This window comes from Emiliania huxleyi (genome assembly GCF_000372725.1).
Source record: "Emiliania huxleyi CCMP1516 unplaced genomic scaffold EMIHUscaffold_326, whole genome shotgun sequence".
Lineage (NCBI taxonomy): Eukaryota > Haptophyta > Isochrysidales > Noelaerhabdaceae > Emiliania > Emiliania huxleyi.
Window position 1 is genome coordinate 55021 of NW_005199553.1, and position 14696 is coordinate 69716.

General features: G+C 67.4%; 6 protein-coding genes across 6 annotated transcripts in view; 3 read left to right on the forward strand and 3 right to left on the reverse strand.

Moving 5' to 3' along the window:
- Positions 1–1190, reverse strand: part of EMIHUDRAFT_241190 (hypothetical protein) — a gene marked incomplete at both ends in the record, with an annotated part of 2800 nt that extends 1610 nt beyond the window's left edge. Inside the window, 2 exons of the mRNA XM_005773805.1 lie at positions 53–178; positions 282–1190. Coding sequence (XP_005773862.1) covers positions 53–178; positions 282–1190 — 1035 coding nt within the window. The remainder of the gene's footprint in view (positions 1–52; positions 179–281) is intronic.
- Positions 1191–3921: 2731 nt separating this feature from the next.
- Positions 3922–4411, forward strand: EMIHUDRAFT_241192 (hypothetical protein; the record flags this gene model as incomplete). The annotated part of the gene is made up of 2 exons (XM_005773806.1): positions 3922–4272; positions 4343–4411. 2 exons carry the CDS (start codon positions 3922–3924, stop codon positions 4409–4411), a joined length of 420 nt encoding a protein of 139 aa, XP_005773863.1.
- Positions 4412–4416: 5 nt separating this feature from the next.
- Positions 4417–5335, reverse strand: EMIHUDRAFT_444464 (hypothetical protein; the record flags this gene model as incomplete). The annotated part of the gene is made up of 3 exons (XM_005773807.1): positions 4417–4804; positions 4875–5078; positions 5151–5335. Coding segments are annotated over 3 exons (575 nt in total), but the record flags the coding sequence as incomplete, so codon positions are not given.
- A 1301-nt stretch (positions 5336–6636) lies between these two features.
- EMIHUDRAFT_458366 (hypothetical protein) lies at positions 6637–11507 on the forward strand (the record flags this gene model as incomplete). The annotated part of the gene is made up of 13 exons (XM_005773808.1): positions 6637–7234; positions 7401–7498; positions 7586–7660; positions 7751–7978; positions 8153–8326; positions 8486–8611; positions 8861–8946; positions 9378–10031; positions 10389–10527; positions 10599–10781; positions 10886–10918; positions 11055–11099; positions 11163–11507. The coding sequence occupies 13 exons, from the start codon at positions 6637–6639 to the stop codon at positions 11505–11507; spliced, it is 2784 nt and encodes a 927-aa protein (XP_005773865.1).
- A 1239-nt stretch (positions 11508–12746) lies between these two features.
- On the forward strand, positions 12747–13318 carry EMIHUDRAFT_46640 (hypothetical protein; the record flags this gene model as incomplete). Its single annotated transcript, XM_005773809.1, has 3 exons — positions 12747–12815; positions 12898–13076; positions 13165–13318. Coding segments are annotated over 3 exons (402 nt in total), but the record flags the coding sequence as incomplete, so codon positions are not given.
- Positions 13319–14151: 833 nt separating this feature from the next.
- Positions 14152–14696, reverse strand: part of EMIHUDRAFT_241198 (hypothetical protein) — a gene marked incomplete at both ends in the record, with an annotated part of 2326 nt that continues 1781 nt past the window's right edge. Inside the window, one exon of the mRNA XM_005773810.1 lies at positions 14152–14439. Coding sequence (XP_005773867.1) covers positions 14152–14439 — 288 coding nt within the window. The remainder of the gene's footprint in view (positions 14440–14696) is intronic.

Sequence of the window (14696 nt, forward strand, 5' to 3'; positions counted from 1 at the left end):
AAAAAAAAAAAAGAGAAAGAAGAAGGAGAAAGGGAAAGGGAAAGGGGCCGACCACGGGCCGAGGTGGCTGGGGGCGGGGGAGGGGCGGGCTCTGTAGAGGGCAGCCGAGTGCCTCGGCGTGGCCGTGCGCGGCGGCGCCGTGCAGCGCCGTCATTCCGTGCTCCTCGCCGGAGTCCGCCTGCGGTGCGGGGCCGGGCGAGGTCAAAGCTGCGAGGCGGCCGCCGTGGCACTCCCTCTCTCCTCCCGGCTGCCTGCGCCCGGGCGGCGAGGAGGGCGCGAACCACGTCGACGTGCCCCTGGCGCGCGGCAAAGTGGAGCGGCATCGGAGCACCGCCCACCCGCTCCGCACACGCGTCGATCTGGGCGCGCGACTCGAGCAGCGCCGCCACGACGGGCGCGTGGCCCCGCCAGGCCGCCGCGTGGAGCGCCGTGTTGCCGTCGGCGCGCGACTCGTTGATGGCAGCGCCGGCGCCGAGCAGCATGCCGACAACGGAGGCGTGCCCCTCCCGCGCCGCAACGTGCAGTGCGGTCGCACGCCCCTGCCCCGCCTGGTCCACCTCCGCACCAGCCTCGAGCAGGAGCGCGACGACGCCAGCGTGGCCGCCGGCGGCGGCGGCGTGGAGGGCGGTTCGGCCGTTGTCCCGGACCGGGTTGGGGACTGCGCCCGCGGCGAGGAGGCTCGAGACGCACCGCACGTGGCCCTGGGCCGCCGCCACGTGCAGAGGAGTGATGCCGTGCGACTCGGCCGCGCTCGGGTCCGCCCGGCCCTCGAGCAGCGACTCGACCGCCTCGGCGTGGCCCCCGCTGCAGGCGGCGTGCAGCGGGGTCTTGCCGTTCTCGCGACGGGCCGCCGGCTCCGCCTTCGCAGCAAGCAGTGACCGCACAACCTCGGCCGAGCCGTGCGCGGCAGCCGCGTGCAGCGCCGTCTTCTTGTTGTCGGCCCGTTTTGCGTCGACGTTTGCTCGCGCGGCGATCAGCTCGCTGACGACCTCGGCGTGGCCGTGCGCAGCAGCGGCGTGCAACGGGGTGGAGCCGTTGTCGCGTGGGAGGTTCACGCACGCTCCCTGCGAGAGGAGCGCCACGACGGCTCCCGTGCGACCTGCCGCGGCGGCGGCATGCAGTGCCGTGCGGCCGCTCGAGTCTCGCAGGTTGTGGCCGAGGCTCGAGGGCGCGGCCGGCGGCTTGCCCATACCGCAAAGCTCCCGCTCGAGAAGAATTTTACCCGGAGGCCAATGACTGCACTCCAAGTGCTCCAAGATCTTGCGCACTTGAGCACTGGATAGGGTCGATTCCGCATGGTACGGGACCCCTCGATTTTAGATCTTAGGAATCCTATCATCCATGCTAAATGGGGACTACCTTCTCTCCAGTCCTCGCGAGGTCCGTTTCTTTACCAGCGAGTCCAGACCAAACCAATTGTTGGTGCATTTGTCTGTCGCTTGTTCGTATTGTCGCTCTCGGGCGCCCAGCTCGCAGCTCCGGACCACTCCACACCACGTCAAACCGGAGGCGGAGAGCCCATCCTCTCTCTCCCCGCACCCCGGCCGCCGCTCGCGGCGTGGCCGCACACCTCGGGCAGCGACAGCACGGGCTCCCACCAGCGCGCTGCGCTCGAGGCCTCCCACGGCCTCCGGTCGTCGGGAGCCTCCTCGCCCCACTCCCACGCCTGCGGCTTGCCCGCCTTTCGCGAGGCGCACACGACCTTGCGGAACGAGAGGTCGTTGTACCAAGATAGAACTCGGACCCTGGACCGTTGCCTGTTGACCGTGCTCTCGTTGACCGGCACGAGGAGCAAGCCGCGAGCGGCGAGGTCGAGAGTGGGCGAGTCGAGGAGCCGCTGGAGCTGCGAGCGCGGGAAGCTCAGCACGTTTCGCTTGTTATAGCCGACGCCGGTCATCTCGAGGATGCTGAAGCTTACGTACCCCAGACTCCGCAGCAGCGCCAGCAGCTTTGGCGCTTCCGGCGAAGTCCCGCTCAGCTCGGTGGAGATGATGGGCTGGTCGCGCCGGATGGTTGTCGCGCCCCCGAGGATGGCTCGACGCTCGTACCCCTCGGGTGGGGTGAGGGTGGGGAGAGGGTGGGGAGAGGGTGGGGAGAGGGTGGGGAGAGGGTGGGAGAGGGTGGGGAGGAGCAACCTCCATATCGAGATGTGCAAATCCCAGCCGCGATCGCCACTCGGAGAGGAAGAGCTCGTCGATAGTCGAGACGCCCACCCTCACGGTGGCGGAACGAGGCGCCGAGATGTGCCGTTGTAGCTTCCCAACATAACCGCCTCGTCGATCGATCACCTCAATGGAGTCAGATTCGTTGGAGAGGGCTCGCGCGTACCGCAGCAGCGCCCGGTTCGCCGCGTCGTCAGAGCACTGTATTGAATGGGCGTTTGACGGGAGCGGGTCGACCGCGCGCACTCGCCGCCATGGATTGAGGCACGCATAGTAGCACGACCACTTGCCGAATAGAGCACCAGCGTCGAGCACATCGCCGGGCGGCACGAGCTCTTCGCGAAAGAGACCCTGCACAATCGCATTGAAACTGCGCTCTGTGCTCGGCGCTTTGCAGCCCAAAGGCACCACGGGCATGCTGCACCACTGCCGGGCGAGTCGTTGACATCGAATTGCAATGACTTTTCCTGAAGTTACGCACGTCCCCATCGTGCTCGAGGTTCGAGCGTCCACCCATACCGCGTTGGTGTCCAGTCCGAGCCTGACTGTTGTTCACCTTTCTATTCTATCCCCGATCGCAGCACTTCGTGTTGGCCAGTCGAGATATTGAGAGTGTGACTAGGAGGGTGGGACGCTGGGGATTCTCAAAGGTATACCCTTGGAATGGCCGGATCCAGCCTTAAAAGTACGAGATCGCGCGCGCTTCGCGCGCTGCACCGCCTGTTCTCCGCGGCTGTGTGACGACGCGTGCCGTGTACCAGCAGAGTTGGGCGCGCGCGGCGCGACGGCGCCCGCGAGGGAAGGCGCGGGTGCAGCGGCCGCCGGCGGCCGTGCCGCCCGCCAGCCGGCGCAGCAGCGGCCAGCGCAGCGGCCGCCGGCGCAGCAGCCAGAGCAGCCGGTGCGCGCCTTGCGAGGCGAGTACTGCCGCCCGGCAGCCTTGAGGCGGCCGGGCGGCAGTACTCGTTCGAACTTTGCGAGCCGTGCGCGCGCCGAGGCGCCCGCGGCGCGCGCCCGCCCGGCTGCCAGTAGGAGGCGGCGCAATATGGCCTATAGTACAGCCCTTGAGGAGGAGGAAGAGGCTGGCTGGCAGTGCTGTATGCCGCCGAGGGGCAGTTTTGGGGTGCTGTCACGGGCCCAGGGGGCTGCAGAACGCGTCCGCAACCGGGACAACCCGCCCCCCCAGCCGAGGCCGGTCGAAGCCCACTTGGGCACAGCCATGAGGAGTCCTCTTCGTGCTCCTGGCGGCCGTTGGAATGGCGAGCGCGCGCCGAGGGGGGGTGGGTGTGTCTTGCTTGCTCCACACCGAGCGCCATCGGTCCAGACCGGCGTGCCCAATGAGGGGTGGCCTGCACAAGGTCTGAGCCGCGAGCGCTCGGCGCCAAGTGCAGTGTCACGCTCGTGCTCGCGCGTGACAAACCGGGGAACCCTCGTTTCCTAGTCACTCGGTCCCCCAACGGAAGAGGCCTCTCTCCTATTGGAACTGGCCAACATCAGATTTGCCGCGTGCGTCCCTTTTTGAGCCAGAAAGCTATTTTCTTTTGGGTCCTGTGGGCACCCTATCGGGGGGTTCGCCGTTCGCGGGGCGCCTCACCCACACTTGCACACACGGTGGACGACGCCCGACGCGGCGCGCGCTCGTCGGCGTACGCGCCGCTCCTTTCCCAGACGCACTAATCCCGCGCCCCGGTTTTTTCGCCAGCCTAGTGCGTTCGGTTGATTGAGGAAACCCCTCGAGTTAGCTGCTTAGTCGCGTGCGCGTATGCTCGCTGTCGTTGCAGTCTCTGGAGGCTGCGCCGCGGCTCCCGAGCGGCGCGTGACCCGTGCCAGTTTTGGTAAGGTTTTGCGCACCCTCTCAACTGACTCCCTGAGGCAGGGTGGCGCGGGTGCGGGGTGGCTCGGCAGCTCGGCGGGAGGCCTCCGACCCGGCTACCTTGTGCTGTTGAAGTTGCTGCAGGAGACGCCGATGACGATGGCGCTGTCCTCGCGGCTGGCCAGCGTCCGGGCTCGCTGGCGCGCCGCCCGGGATAGCACTGACAGTCTGCCGGCGCAGCGGGCGCATTCGAATGCGCCCGCCGCGCCGGCAGACTGTTGGACGGCCACAGTCGCGAAAGTGGGGTGAAATCCGTGCGGCGCAGTGGCAGCGGTGGCCAGGCGGCCCCTCTCGGGGCCGCGTTGCGCAGGCGCGCCGCGCCATGAGCGGCGACCGTGGTGAGAACGCGATGTGTCACTTGCTCTCACTTAGCAGCTAACTATGATAGAACAAGTTTGAAACCCTCAGCGAAAAAACCGGGGGTCGGGATTAGTGCGAGCTCGTTGCGGTCCTATGTTCCTTCTCTCACTGTCGCACTGTCGGGTCTCACGCTGTGTTTTCTCGGGAGACGTGACCTCGCGCGCGTCTTGTAGTCGATAAAGATAATTATTCCACACCACACAGGCATGCACCAGCGGCACAACGCTCACTCGGCAGCGCGCCGCGGCAGCGGAACGATGACTCGTGGCGGGAAGCCATGACCTTTCGCGCGCCGCTCGCCGCAATAGCCTGCCGCGTCGATGGTCACGTCGGGAATGGAGGTTGCCGCCGCCGCCGCAGCCTCCACCTCAGCGGCCTCCATCCCGGACGCGCCGAGCACCTGCCTCAGCACCTGCCGGCCGGACAAGCAGTCTCTTGCAAGCGCACGGGTGTGCGGCGGGTGTGGCGGCGGGCGGACGCGCCTCGGTGCGGTTCGCCAGGCCCGTGACGTTCAGCTCGACGGCCTCGCCGCCGTCCAGCTCGATGCTCACTCGCGAGCTCTTCTCGAGCTTGGAGCTGCTCTGCGACACTGACGCGTCGGGGTTCTGGAACCGCAGCTGCGCGAGGTGCATGCGCACAAAGTGCCGCGCGGCGGTGTGGCCGTCGCCAGCGCGGCCAAACACCACCTAGGGGGCCCGAGCAGGCGGCGCGTCGAGGCGGGCGCGCGCGTCACCACGGTGCGGCCGCGAGGGAGGCGCCTCGAGCTTCTTTAGCGCCGGCAGGTGCACGGGCACCTCGGAAAGGCGCTCGTGGAGGCGCGCCCAGCCGCGGGTCGGATCGAAGCCCTTCCGAGAGCGCACCGCCTTCTTCGCCAGCTCGCGCACTGCGCCTGAACCGGCGCCCACCGGGAGACGACTGACCGCCGAGTGGGCGAACAACATTGTCGAAAAAAATGTTGCGGAAAAGAAAGGTCCTCGGCTTCGGGTTCCCCAAAAAGAAACCGCCGCAGCGCCACTCACGCTGGATTCGGTACTTCAGCTTGGTATATCCCAAATCATACCCCAGGGCTATACCCTGATACCCTCTTGAGAGGACCGGCATTGGGCCCCTAGAGGATAGGCTGATACCCTGGTGGGTTACCCTTCACACCGGACATGACCCCCCTCTTCACACGTCTTCGCGCGCCGGCCGAGACAGACAACGCGCTCGACGAATGAGCGGTCGCGCAGGAGGGAGGCGAGCGCACCACTAAGCAATGCGCTGGGCGAGGAGGGCGGCAATAGCGGCAAAAACAAATTAGTTGTTTGGTATTGCTAAAAATCTCTCTCAATAGCGGCCGTCGTCGCATTCGACGGCCTGCGGCCGCCAGCCGGGCTAGGCAGCCGGTGCGGCTGCAGCCGCGGGAGCGGCCGCGGCCTCGATGACATCGCCTTCCGCCTCGAGCATAATCGCTGGGAGAGTCACCTGGCAACGTTGGTCGTACTGCAGCACTTGAAATAATACCATACCCTACTGAAGTACCGAATCCGGGGGACATTCCACTCACAAGCAAAAAGAGCAATCACCACAGGGTGCTGTCGTGTTACCAGGGATCAAAGAGAAGGAGGGACCAGGTTAGTGCGATGCCCTGCTCGCTCGAGCACTGCAAGGGGCTTCAGCGCGAGCACGCTCTCCTCGCCGTCTTCCTCGTGCTCAAGCGTCAAGGCCGGCGCGCTCATTTCCTATGTGACGCGGCAACGCCGGCTTGCCGCCAGATCTGCCGCCAGCGTCTGCGTGCTGCCCGTCTACTCTCGCCTTCTCCAGGACGAGGCCTTGCACAGCTGCCTTTGGGCCGCCACCTTTGGGCTCCAGGCCTACGTGGACGGTGCCGGCGCTCGTGACGCGGTTCAGACGGCACTGCTGACCACGCAGTACCTTACCGCCGCCTCCTGGGTTCTGTGCAGCGAAGGCCTGCTGCTCCTCTTCTTTTTCTCGCGAGAAAAAGAATTTTTAACACATCGCGCTCTACGTACAAGCGATCCATTCACCGTCCTCCCATCCCTCCCTTGGGTTGTCTGTTTTCTTTCCTTCTTTCTTTTAAGCGATCCTTTCTGCGGAAAAGAAAAGGGTGCCCGCCAAAAGAAACGCCGCATCACACACTCACGCTGCGGAGCATCCCACCACTCAGTCACAAGCAAAGAGCAATCACGACAGGTGCTGTCGTGTGACCAGGGATCACAGAGAAGGAAGGAACAGGGTAGTGCGATGCCCTGCTCGCTCGAGCACTGCAAGGGGCTACAGCGTGAGCACGCTCTCCTCGCCGTCTTCCTCGTGCTCAAGGCCGGCGCACTCATTTCCTATGTGACGCGGCAACGCCGGCTTGCCGCCAGATCTGCCGCCAGCGTCTGCGTGCTGCCCGTCTACTCTCGCCTTCTCCAGTACGAGGCCTTGCACAGCTGCCTTTGGGCCGCCACCTTTGGGTTCCAGGCCTACGTGGACGGTGCCGGCGCTCGTGACGCGGTTCAGACGGCACTGCTGACCACGCAGTACCTTACCGCCGCCTCCTGGGTTCTGTGCAGCGAAGGCCTGCTCCTCTTCCTGGCCGGGCGTGGCGCCGGCCTCGCCGCGCTCAGGCTTGCCACTCGCGCTGCCGCCGCTTGGGCCATTCTGCTCACCGCCGGCTGTGGCTGCGCCTTGCTTGCTTGGGCCATCCGCGTGCCGCAACCCTCCTCTCAGCCGCTGCAGCTTCTATTTGCGGCTGCCTGGGCGCCGTACTGGTCGCGTCTCTGTGTCAACATCGTCGCCTACCCCGCCGCGGCCGCCGCCCTCGGGATCCTCCGGCCCAAGCCCGCGTGGGAACGCGGTGCCCTGCCTCTCTGCGCCTTCAACTCGCTGCAGGCTCGCTCGACCCACTGGCTCGCTCGACCCACTGCGCCCGGCCCTCCTCACTGCGCCCGGCCCTCCTCCCTGCCCATTACGCCCGGCCCTCCTGTCTGCCGGGAACGTATCGGCCTTCCTATAGGCCGCAGCCTTCCTGCTGCCCAAGCTATGCTCCGGTGTGGCGTCCGCGTGGCGGCTGGACGCCGCCGTGATGCCGATCAGCTTCGCCGCGCACGCCCCCTTGCTGGTCGGGATCCTGCAGCGCGACTCGGCCTACTGCTAACCCCAACCCTAACCCTAACCCTAACCCTAACCCTAGGTCTGGATCCTGCAGCGCGACTCGGCCTACTGGGCCCGCTCCGGCTTCGCCGCCTGCGTCGTCGGCGGCGAGGACGCGAAGGCGCACAGAGTGCCTCTGCTCGCGGCGCGGGCGGCGGGCGCGGCGCGGGCTGCGGGTGGGCAGCCCGCGCCCCGCCGACCGCGCTTCGTCGTCGTCGAGCCTAGCGATTTGCGCATCGAGCGGCCGATCGGGCGCGGCTCGTCAGCGGTGGTGAGCGCGGCGAGCTACTTTGGCGAGCCCGTCGCCGTCAAGCAGTTCGCAGTGGCCCACTTGACTCGCGACTTTGTCGCCATGTTCCTGACGGAAGCGGAGTGCCTCGCCCACTGCGCCCACCCGAACGTGGTCCGTTTCGTCGGCGGCTGCGTCGCTCCGCCGCTCGTCTGCCTCGTGATGGAGCGGTGCGACAGCTCCCTCCACCGCCTCATCCACGCCGCCGGCCTCGAGCCGACGGCGCCGCTTCCGCCGCTGCCGCTGCCGCTGGTGGGCTCGCTCTGCGCCGGCGTCGCCCGCGGCATGGCGTTCCTCCACGGCACGTGCGGCGTATGGCACGGCGACCTGAAGCCGCTCAACCTGCTCCTGCGAGGCGGCGAGGTCAAGATCTGCGACTTTGGGTCGTCGCGCTTGCTGGGGCGGCGAGCGGCAGCCTCCGGCGAGGGTGGAGAGGAGGCGGGAGAGGCGGCGTCGCTGTCGGAGGAGGTTGGCACCCTGCCCTACATGGCGCCCGAGCTCTTTTTGGTGCGCGACGGCGACCGTTTCTCGCCGGCCACGCGCCGGCACGGCGGCGGCGGCGCCTCAGCCGAGGGGTCGGCTGCCTCGGCGGTCTCGGCCGCGGCGACGCTGTCGGCGCTTCTGCCGGCGCCGCCGCCGCCCGCCAAGCGAACTGGCGCGGGGGAGGGGGTGGTGCCCTCCGCCAGCGCCGACATCTTCTCGTTTGGGGTGTGCGTCTGGGAGCTCTGCTCGCGGCTCTACCCGTGGCGAGCCCTCCTCGAGGCGGGGAGAGTGGACGAGCTGCGCGCGCGGGTCGGGCACGGCGCGCGGCCCGACCCGAGCAGCCTGCCGCCACCCCTGCGCGCGCTGGCCGAGGCGTGCTGGGCCGCGGACCCGGCGAGGCGGCCGAGCTTCCGCCAGATCGAGGCGCTCGAGCTCGAGACACAATTGCACGGCCACGCGGGCGGCGCGGCTGCTCTGCGCGCCGCCCTCGCTCCCGACGTCGCGGGCGGCTCGCCGCCGCCGCCCCGCGCGGGCTACGACCCGCCTCGGCTCGCCGAGGCGTCGAATCGCGCGACGCGCAGCGTTGCCGCCGCGGGCGGCGGGTGCGACCCGCCTCCATGGCTCGAGAGCATGGAATCCGGCCGGTACACGCCATACTCCTCTGCGAGCTACAGCTCGCGATGATCTCGTGTCGAATGTGAAACGGAAAGCGGAACCCTAAACCTACGACGCTACGTGCGCGGCCCGTTGTGACGGGCCCTGCCTAAGCGCTAAGGCTAAGCCCTAACGCTAACCCTAACCTACCTGCTCCTTACCCATCTGCGGGCTCCAACGGGGGGAGGGGGTACCGTATGTACAATCTGGGTATGTACTGAGGTAAAAGAAGTGATATGTATGAAATGAGACGGAATACCCGGCACCGGGCACCGCCTCGGTATACAAAATGCGCCTGCGGGCGGACCCTCACAGAACAATCACACCCTATGGGTACGGAGCCCGAACCAAGCTGGAGGGTGTTGAGCCCGCTTCGTTTCGATACACATCCCATGCGCTGGCGTCTCCCTCGCCTCCGCAGGGCGCCTCTGCAGGAGCTGACGCCACCGCCGGCGCTGGCCTGGCCGTGGCTGGAGACTTGGCAGGAGGACGACTGGCTGGCACAAGCTCTCAGCACGATGGCTGCCGTTGCCGTCGCGCTGTTCCTGCTTTATGCGGGAAGCCGAACGCGGTGGCGCTCGCCCGTCTCGCCGCGCGGTCTGCTTGCGCTTCTGGCCACTGCGGTGCGGCTGCTGGTGCCGGGCGGCTGGCGGCGGCGCGGAGTGCTCTCCAGCCTCACCTTTCCCGCGCTCATCGAGCAGCTCACTCCGGCGTCGCTCGAGGCGATGCTGCGACACGGCGCTCCCGGCCTGCTTCCCGTGGGCGCACGAGTCGAGTCCGTCCACGCGCTGCAGAGCGGCGGCTTTGATGGCGTCAAGGGCGACAAGCACATCGTCGCAGTCTCGTATTCTGGCGCCGGCGCGGCGGCGCTGCCTCCACGCCTGTTTGTGAAGCTGAGCGCTCGCGGCGAGTTTGCAATGAAGATGCTGGCTGCCGCGACCCAGACCGCGGCGTGCGAGGCGCTCTTCTACCTGCGTCTCGCCGCGGAGGCGCGCGAGTGCGGCATCGCGAGCCCTCGCTGCTACTTCGCCGACTTTTCCTCGGCGGGCGAGTCGTGCCTGCTGCTCGAGCCTCTGTGCTTCGGCGGCGGCGGCGGAGGCGGCGAGGAGGGCGGCGGCGAGGAGGGCGGCGGCGAGCGCGTCGCCTCTCCGCCGCTGCTGCCGCCGCGGCACCGCGCGCGCGACCCGCCCTCGCTCGCCGAGCAGCGCGCCTTCGTGCAGGTGGGAGGCGGGAGAGCTGCGGGAGAGCGGGCCTCTGCAGCCCCCCTTGCGTGAGCCTTCTCGGAACTGTCCTGCAGGCGGGCGGGCGGCTCAACGCGCGGCTGTGGGGCCCGCACGCGCGAGGCTGCGCCGCCACGCTGCCCAGGTGCCGACGTCTGCCATGGACCTCTCTCCCCCCCACCCTTGCCTGACGAATTCATTAATTAACCCAGGTATGACGAGGTCAACCTGCCGCGCACCGCGATCGCGCAGCTGCTCGGGCTGGCAGGGCTGCGCCACTCCGCCCGGAGGACGGTCGGAGGTCGGGCCCTCAACGCCGCCTTTTGCACTTGGGACGTGCCCGCGCAGCTGGTCGGCCTCGAGCTCGAGCTGATCGCAGACTATTATTAGTACTATTATTGTTATTATTATTGTTATATTAGGTCGGCCTCGAGCTCGAGCTGATCGCAGACTTGCCCGACCTGCTCTCCGGGCTCTGCGCCGAGGGCGACCTGCTCGCCTACGGCCACAACGACATCGTCGCCGACAACGCATTCTTCTTTGCCCGCGCCAGCGGCGGGCCCGAGGGGGAGGGCGCCACCCTCGGCCTCTTCGACTGGCAGCAGGCCTGCCTCAACTGCTAACCCTAACCCTAACCCTACCCCTACCCCTAACCCTAACCCTAACCCTAACCCTACCCCTAACCCCAACCCTCTTTGACTGGCGGCAGGCCTGCCTCAACTGCGTCGGGCTCGAGTGGGCGGTGACGCACCCTCCCGCCTTATACCCCCTCCCCTACCCCACGGTACCCGAACCCACCCTCCCGCCTTCGACCCCCTCCCGCCCCTCGCCCCCACCCCCCTATCACCCCGCCCCTCACCCCGCCCCCCGTGCCGCAGTGGAACTTCCACTGGCTGCCGCCCGCCTTCCTCGCCGCGCACGAGGTCTGACCTGCTCGCCCCGCTCCTCCAAGACGGACTGTTAACTCACTGATTCCTAATGACCAGGCGGACCTGCTCGACCTGCTGCTCAAGACGTACGCCGCGCGAGGCGTCTCCGTCCCGCGCGACCGCTTCCTCCGCGCCTACGCAACCGCGGCCGCCTCGATGTACGTCTTTGGCGGGGGCGCCATCCAGCCGCTCCTCAAGCGGCTCCACCGACACGGCCTCCTCGAGGACCTCGCCCCGGACGACCACCGCCACGCCGGCGCCTTTCTGCACTCGCCACACCGGGAGGCGCTCCTCGCGGCGGAGATGACGCGCCGCACGCTCACCAACGCCTGCGCCATCATGCGGCGGCACGGGTTTGCGGAGCACTGGCGCGAGAGCAGGGCCAGGGCCTGCGTGCCCTAGGGGGCGTAGCGAGCGAGTCGGGGTCACTTGCGAAGAGAAACAAAGAACAGATGCATCACTTGGAGTAAGAGGAAGAAAGTGAAATCAAACAAAAATCGCATGGCATTTTAATGACCGCGCAAGATAAAAGGGTGGCTAAGGCGTAAGGGCTCTGCCCGCAAGGCGCCCGCGTCGCAGACGCGGTACCATTGACAAATCTGCAATATACCCCCACACGAACAAATAGCAAAATCCGAATACCGTGCACGAACTGGGCGATCTGGGCCGGGCAAGCCTTCAGCTGGTGCCAAGACATTCGTAAAATTGAAGCCAAGAACGGCCGCCAAATCCGTGCTTTCGCGCTACCTGAGGGGAAAGCCGCTGATCGAGCCCAGCGTGCCCGCGGCCGCCTCCCGCGCAGCACCGCCGCTGCGGAATCGGATCGATCCCATGGAGGAGGAGGGCGCAGTCGGCCAGCGCAGCAGGCGGAGTCCCTCCCCGCACCGGAGCCCCCCTGCAGTCGAGGGAGTCCTCGTTGGCGATGAAGGTGGCGACATCGAATCGCGGCCGACACACGTCACGGGAGGAATGGGCGATGAGCGGGAACGATGCGCGCTACGACGCCGACTCCGCCGTGCTCGTGGCCGCAGAAAGCCGCGCTCCAGGAGCACGCCAAGATGCAATGGCTCGCTTGCTTCGATTCAGCTCTCTCGGCAGCAGAAGTGGGGCTGGAGCGGGTGGGGGTGGATGCCGATTGAGGGGGAGCGTCTCCAGCTGCGCCCTGTGGCAGCTGCGCCCTGTGGCAGCTAGTCGAGGGACTTGGTAGTTGTGACCCCCCTGAGTGAGGACAGGAGAGAGAGAGCGTTTTGTGGTGTTGGTGTACGCAATAACGGGACAGGGTGGTTGTTCTCTCTATCTCCTCTTCTAGCTCTTAGCATGAGCTGCGCCCGGTGTCCGACCCCTTTTGCGCAGCAACAGCTTAAACTTTTAGGCCCTCCAAATTCGGGTCGGAGCGTAGCGGAGTGGGCCCCGAGTTTGAAAAGGGCGACGGACGCTTGCGTCCTAGCCTCCAACAACGCCTCCCCGGCGCAGAGGGGCCCCCGGAGGGATGCACAACCGCTCCACGCCACGCCGCTTGCGGCGGTCCTCTTCCCAGCTCCCAACTTGCGTTATTTCTTTTATCCAGCGTTGCGCGCAACGGCCATTTGCCCGGGCCCCGCCCACCTCAAAGCAATGGATCCCATGACGATGCAGCAGGCCATGATGGACCAGGCTGTCAGCCAGGTCCTGAGCAATGTCGAGCGGGCCGTCGACGATGAGCTCGAGCGCGTCGAAAACATTACGGCGCGGCGGCGCCATCATCCGCGCTCTCTCTTTCGCGCGCCCGGCTGATCCCCGACTCCGATGCTAGCAGGAGGACGAGCTGGCAAACATTCGCAGGCGCCGCGTCGAGGAGATGAAGCGCAAGGCGGAGGAGAAGATGGAGTGGCAGCGGAATGGGCACGGAAGGATGGCAATTGTCGGCGACCAAAAGGAGTTCTTCTCCTACACCAAGTCGTCCGCACGCGTTGTCTGCCTCTTCACGCGCGAGTCGAACCGGCGCGCCTTCGCGCTCGCGCGCGGCCGCCCTCTCCGTCGCCCTCCTTCTCACTCTCTCGCTCTCGCCTCCTCGCCGCAGGCACGGCAAGATCCTGACCGAGCACCTGAGCATGCTCGCGCAGAGGCACCTCGAGGCGCGCTTCATCTGCGTGGACGCGGAGAAGGCGCCCTTCATCACCGAGAAGCTCAACATCTGGATGCTCCCGACCATAGTATGCCTCAAGGACAACAAGGCGCGGCAGCGGGTCCGAGTAGCGCACAGCGAGCTGGGCCGGCCGCCTGGTGACACTGCTGCTGCCACGCCCACAGGTGCACAAGCAGCACAACGGGCTGGACGAGATTGACTCGTCGGGCAAGTACAGCTCCGGCATGGTCGAGTACCTCCTCCACCTCGACGAGATGCTCGACGAGGCGCCGCTGTACGAGCGCGAGCTGCAGGAGGAGGAGGAGGAGCTCGCCGACCTCGACGACTAGCGGGGCGGACCCCTCGCCCCTCGCCCCCCACCCACCCACCCCACTTCGGGCGGTCGCTCTACGCTTCTCTGCGGCTCGGCGCCGGTACTCGCTCTACGTTCGTGCTGTGACAAGGTGCCTCTGAACCTCTGAGTACTGACTGTGACTCTCTCCCGACCCCGCTGTGACCACACACAGACCCGGTCACGCTTGTCGGCACTTGTGCAGCCATCTTCCTCCCACGCCATCTGTGCATGCATGATGTGAGTCTCGCCGGAGGACTTTTTAATTTATTCCTGACAAAAGAGAGGCAGAACACGGAAGAGGGAAGAGAGTCCAAACAGAGAGCTAGAGTGTAGAGAGGCTGCGGCCAAAAAAATCTCCGCGCACCGCGCACCGCGCGCGGCGCGGCCCCCGCCCCGCCGGCCAACCGGCCCGCGCCGGCGGCGCGCACGTCACTCGTCGGGCGCACGTACGGGCCCGCCGGTCCGCGTGCGCGCCACGCCCACGCCGCGCGCCCCCGGTTGGCACGAGAGGGAGGGAAAACTCACAAGAGCGTGGCCCAGAGCTGGCAGAGCCGTGGCCCCCGGATGTGCCACCTCGTGCGTCGCTGTCAGTAGCGGCTCTGCAGCTCCAGCCGGGCATTCTTCTGAGCAGCCTCGTTGACCTGCGCCAGCAGCGCGGCTCGCGCCTCGTCGCCGTCGCCGCGCGCCTCCCCAAAGACCGAGCTCATCACCGCGTCCTGCTGCACCACTGCGGACGACGCCTTGTCGCGCAACGCAGCCTCCCCGGCCCGGCTCGCCACCGCCTCCCAACCGAACCGGACGCCGCCCTCGGCCGCCCTCTGCTGCTTGGGCGGAGGCCCCACCACGAGCTCGTCCTCGTCGTCCTCGCCGTCGTCCTGTGGCGAGAGGCGAGAGGCGAGAGGGGAGGGGGCTGGCTCTAATGGGCTCCGCGCGGGGGGGGCGGGCTGCGCATCTGAGCGGCGCCTCGAGCTCGACCATCCCCTGCCCCTGCTCCTCCGCCGCCCTTGCCTCGCTCGCCGCCCTGTCCGCCGGCCTGCCCGCTGCCTGGCCCGCTGCCTGGCCCGTCGCCTGGCCCGCCGCCGGGCGCGTGCGCTGCGCTGGCAGACCTACCCGCTGCTCCGCCCGCTGCTCC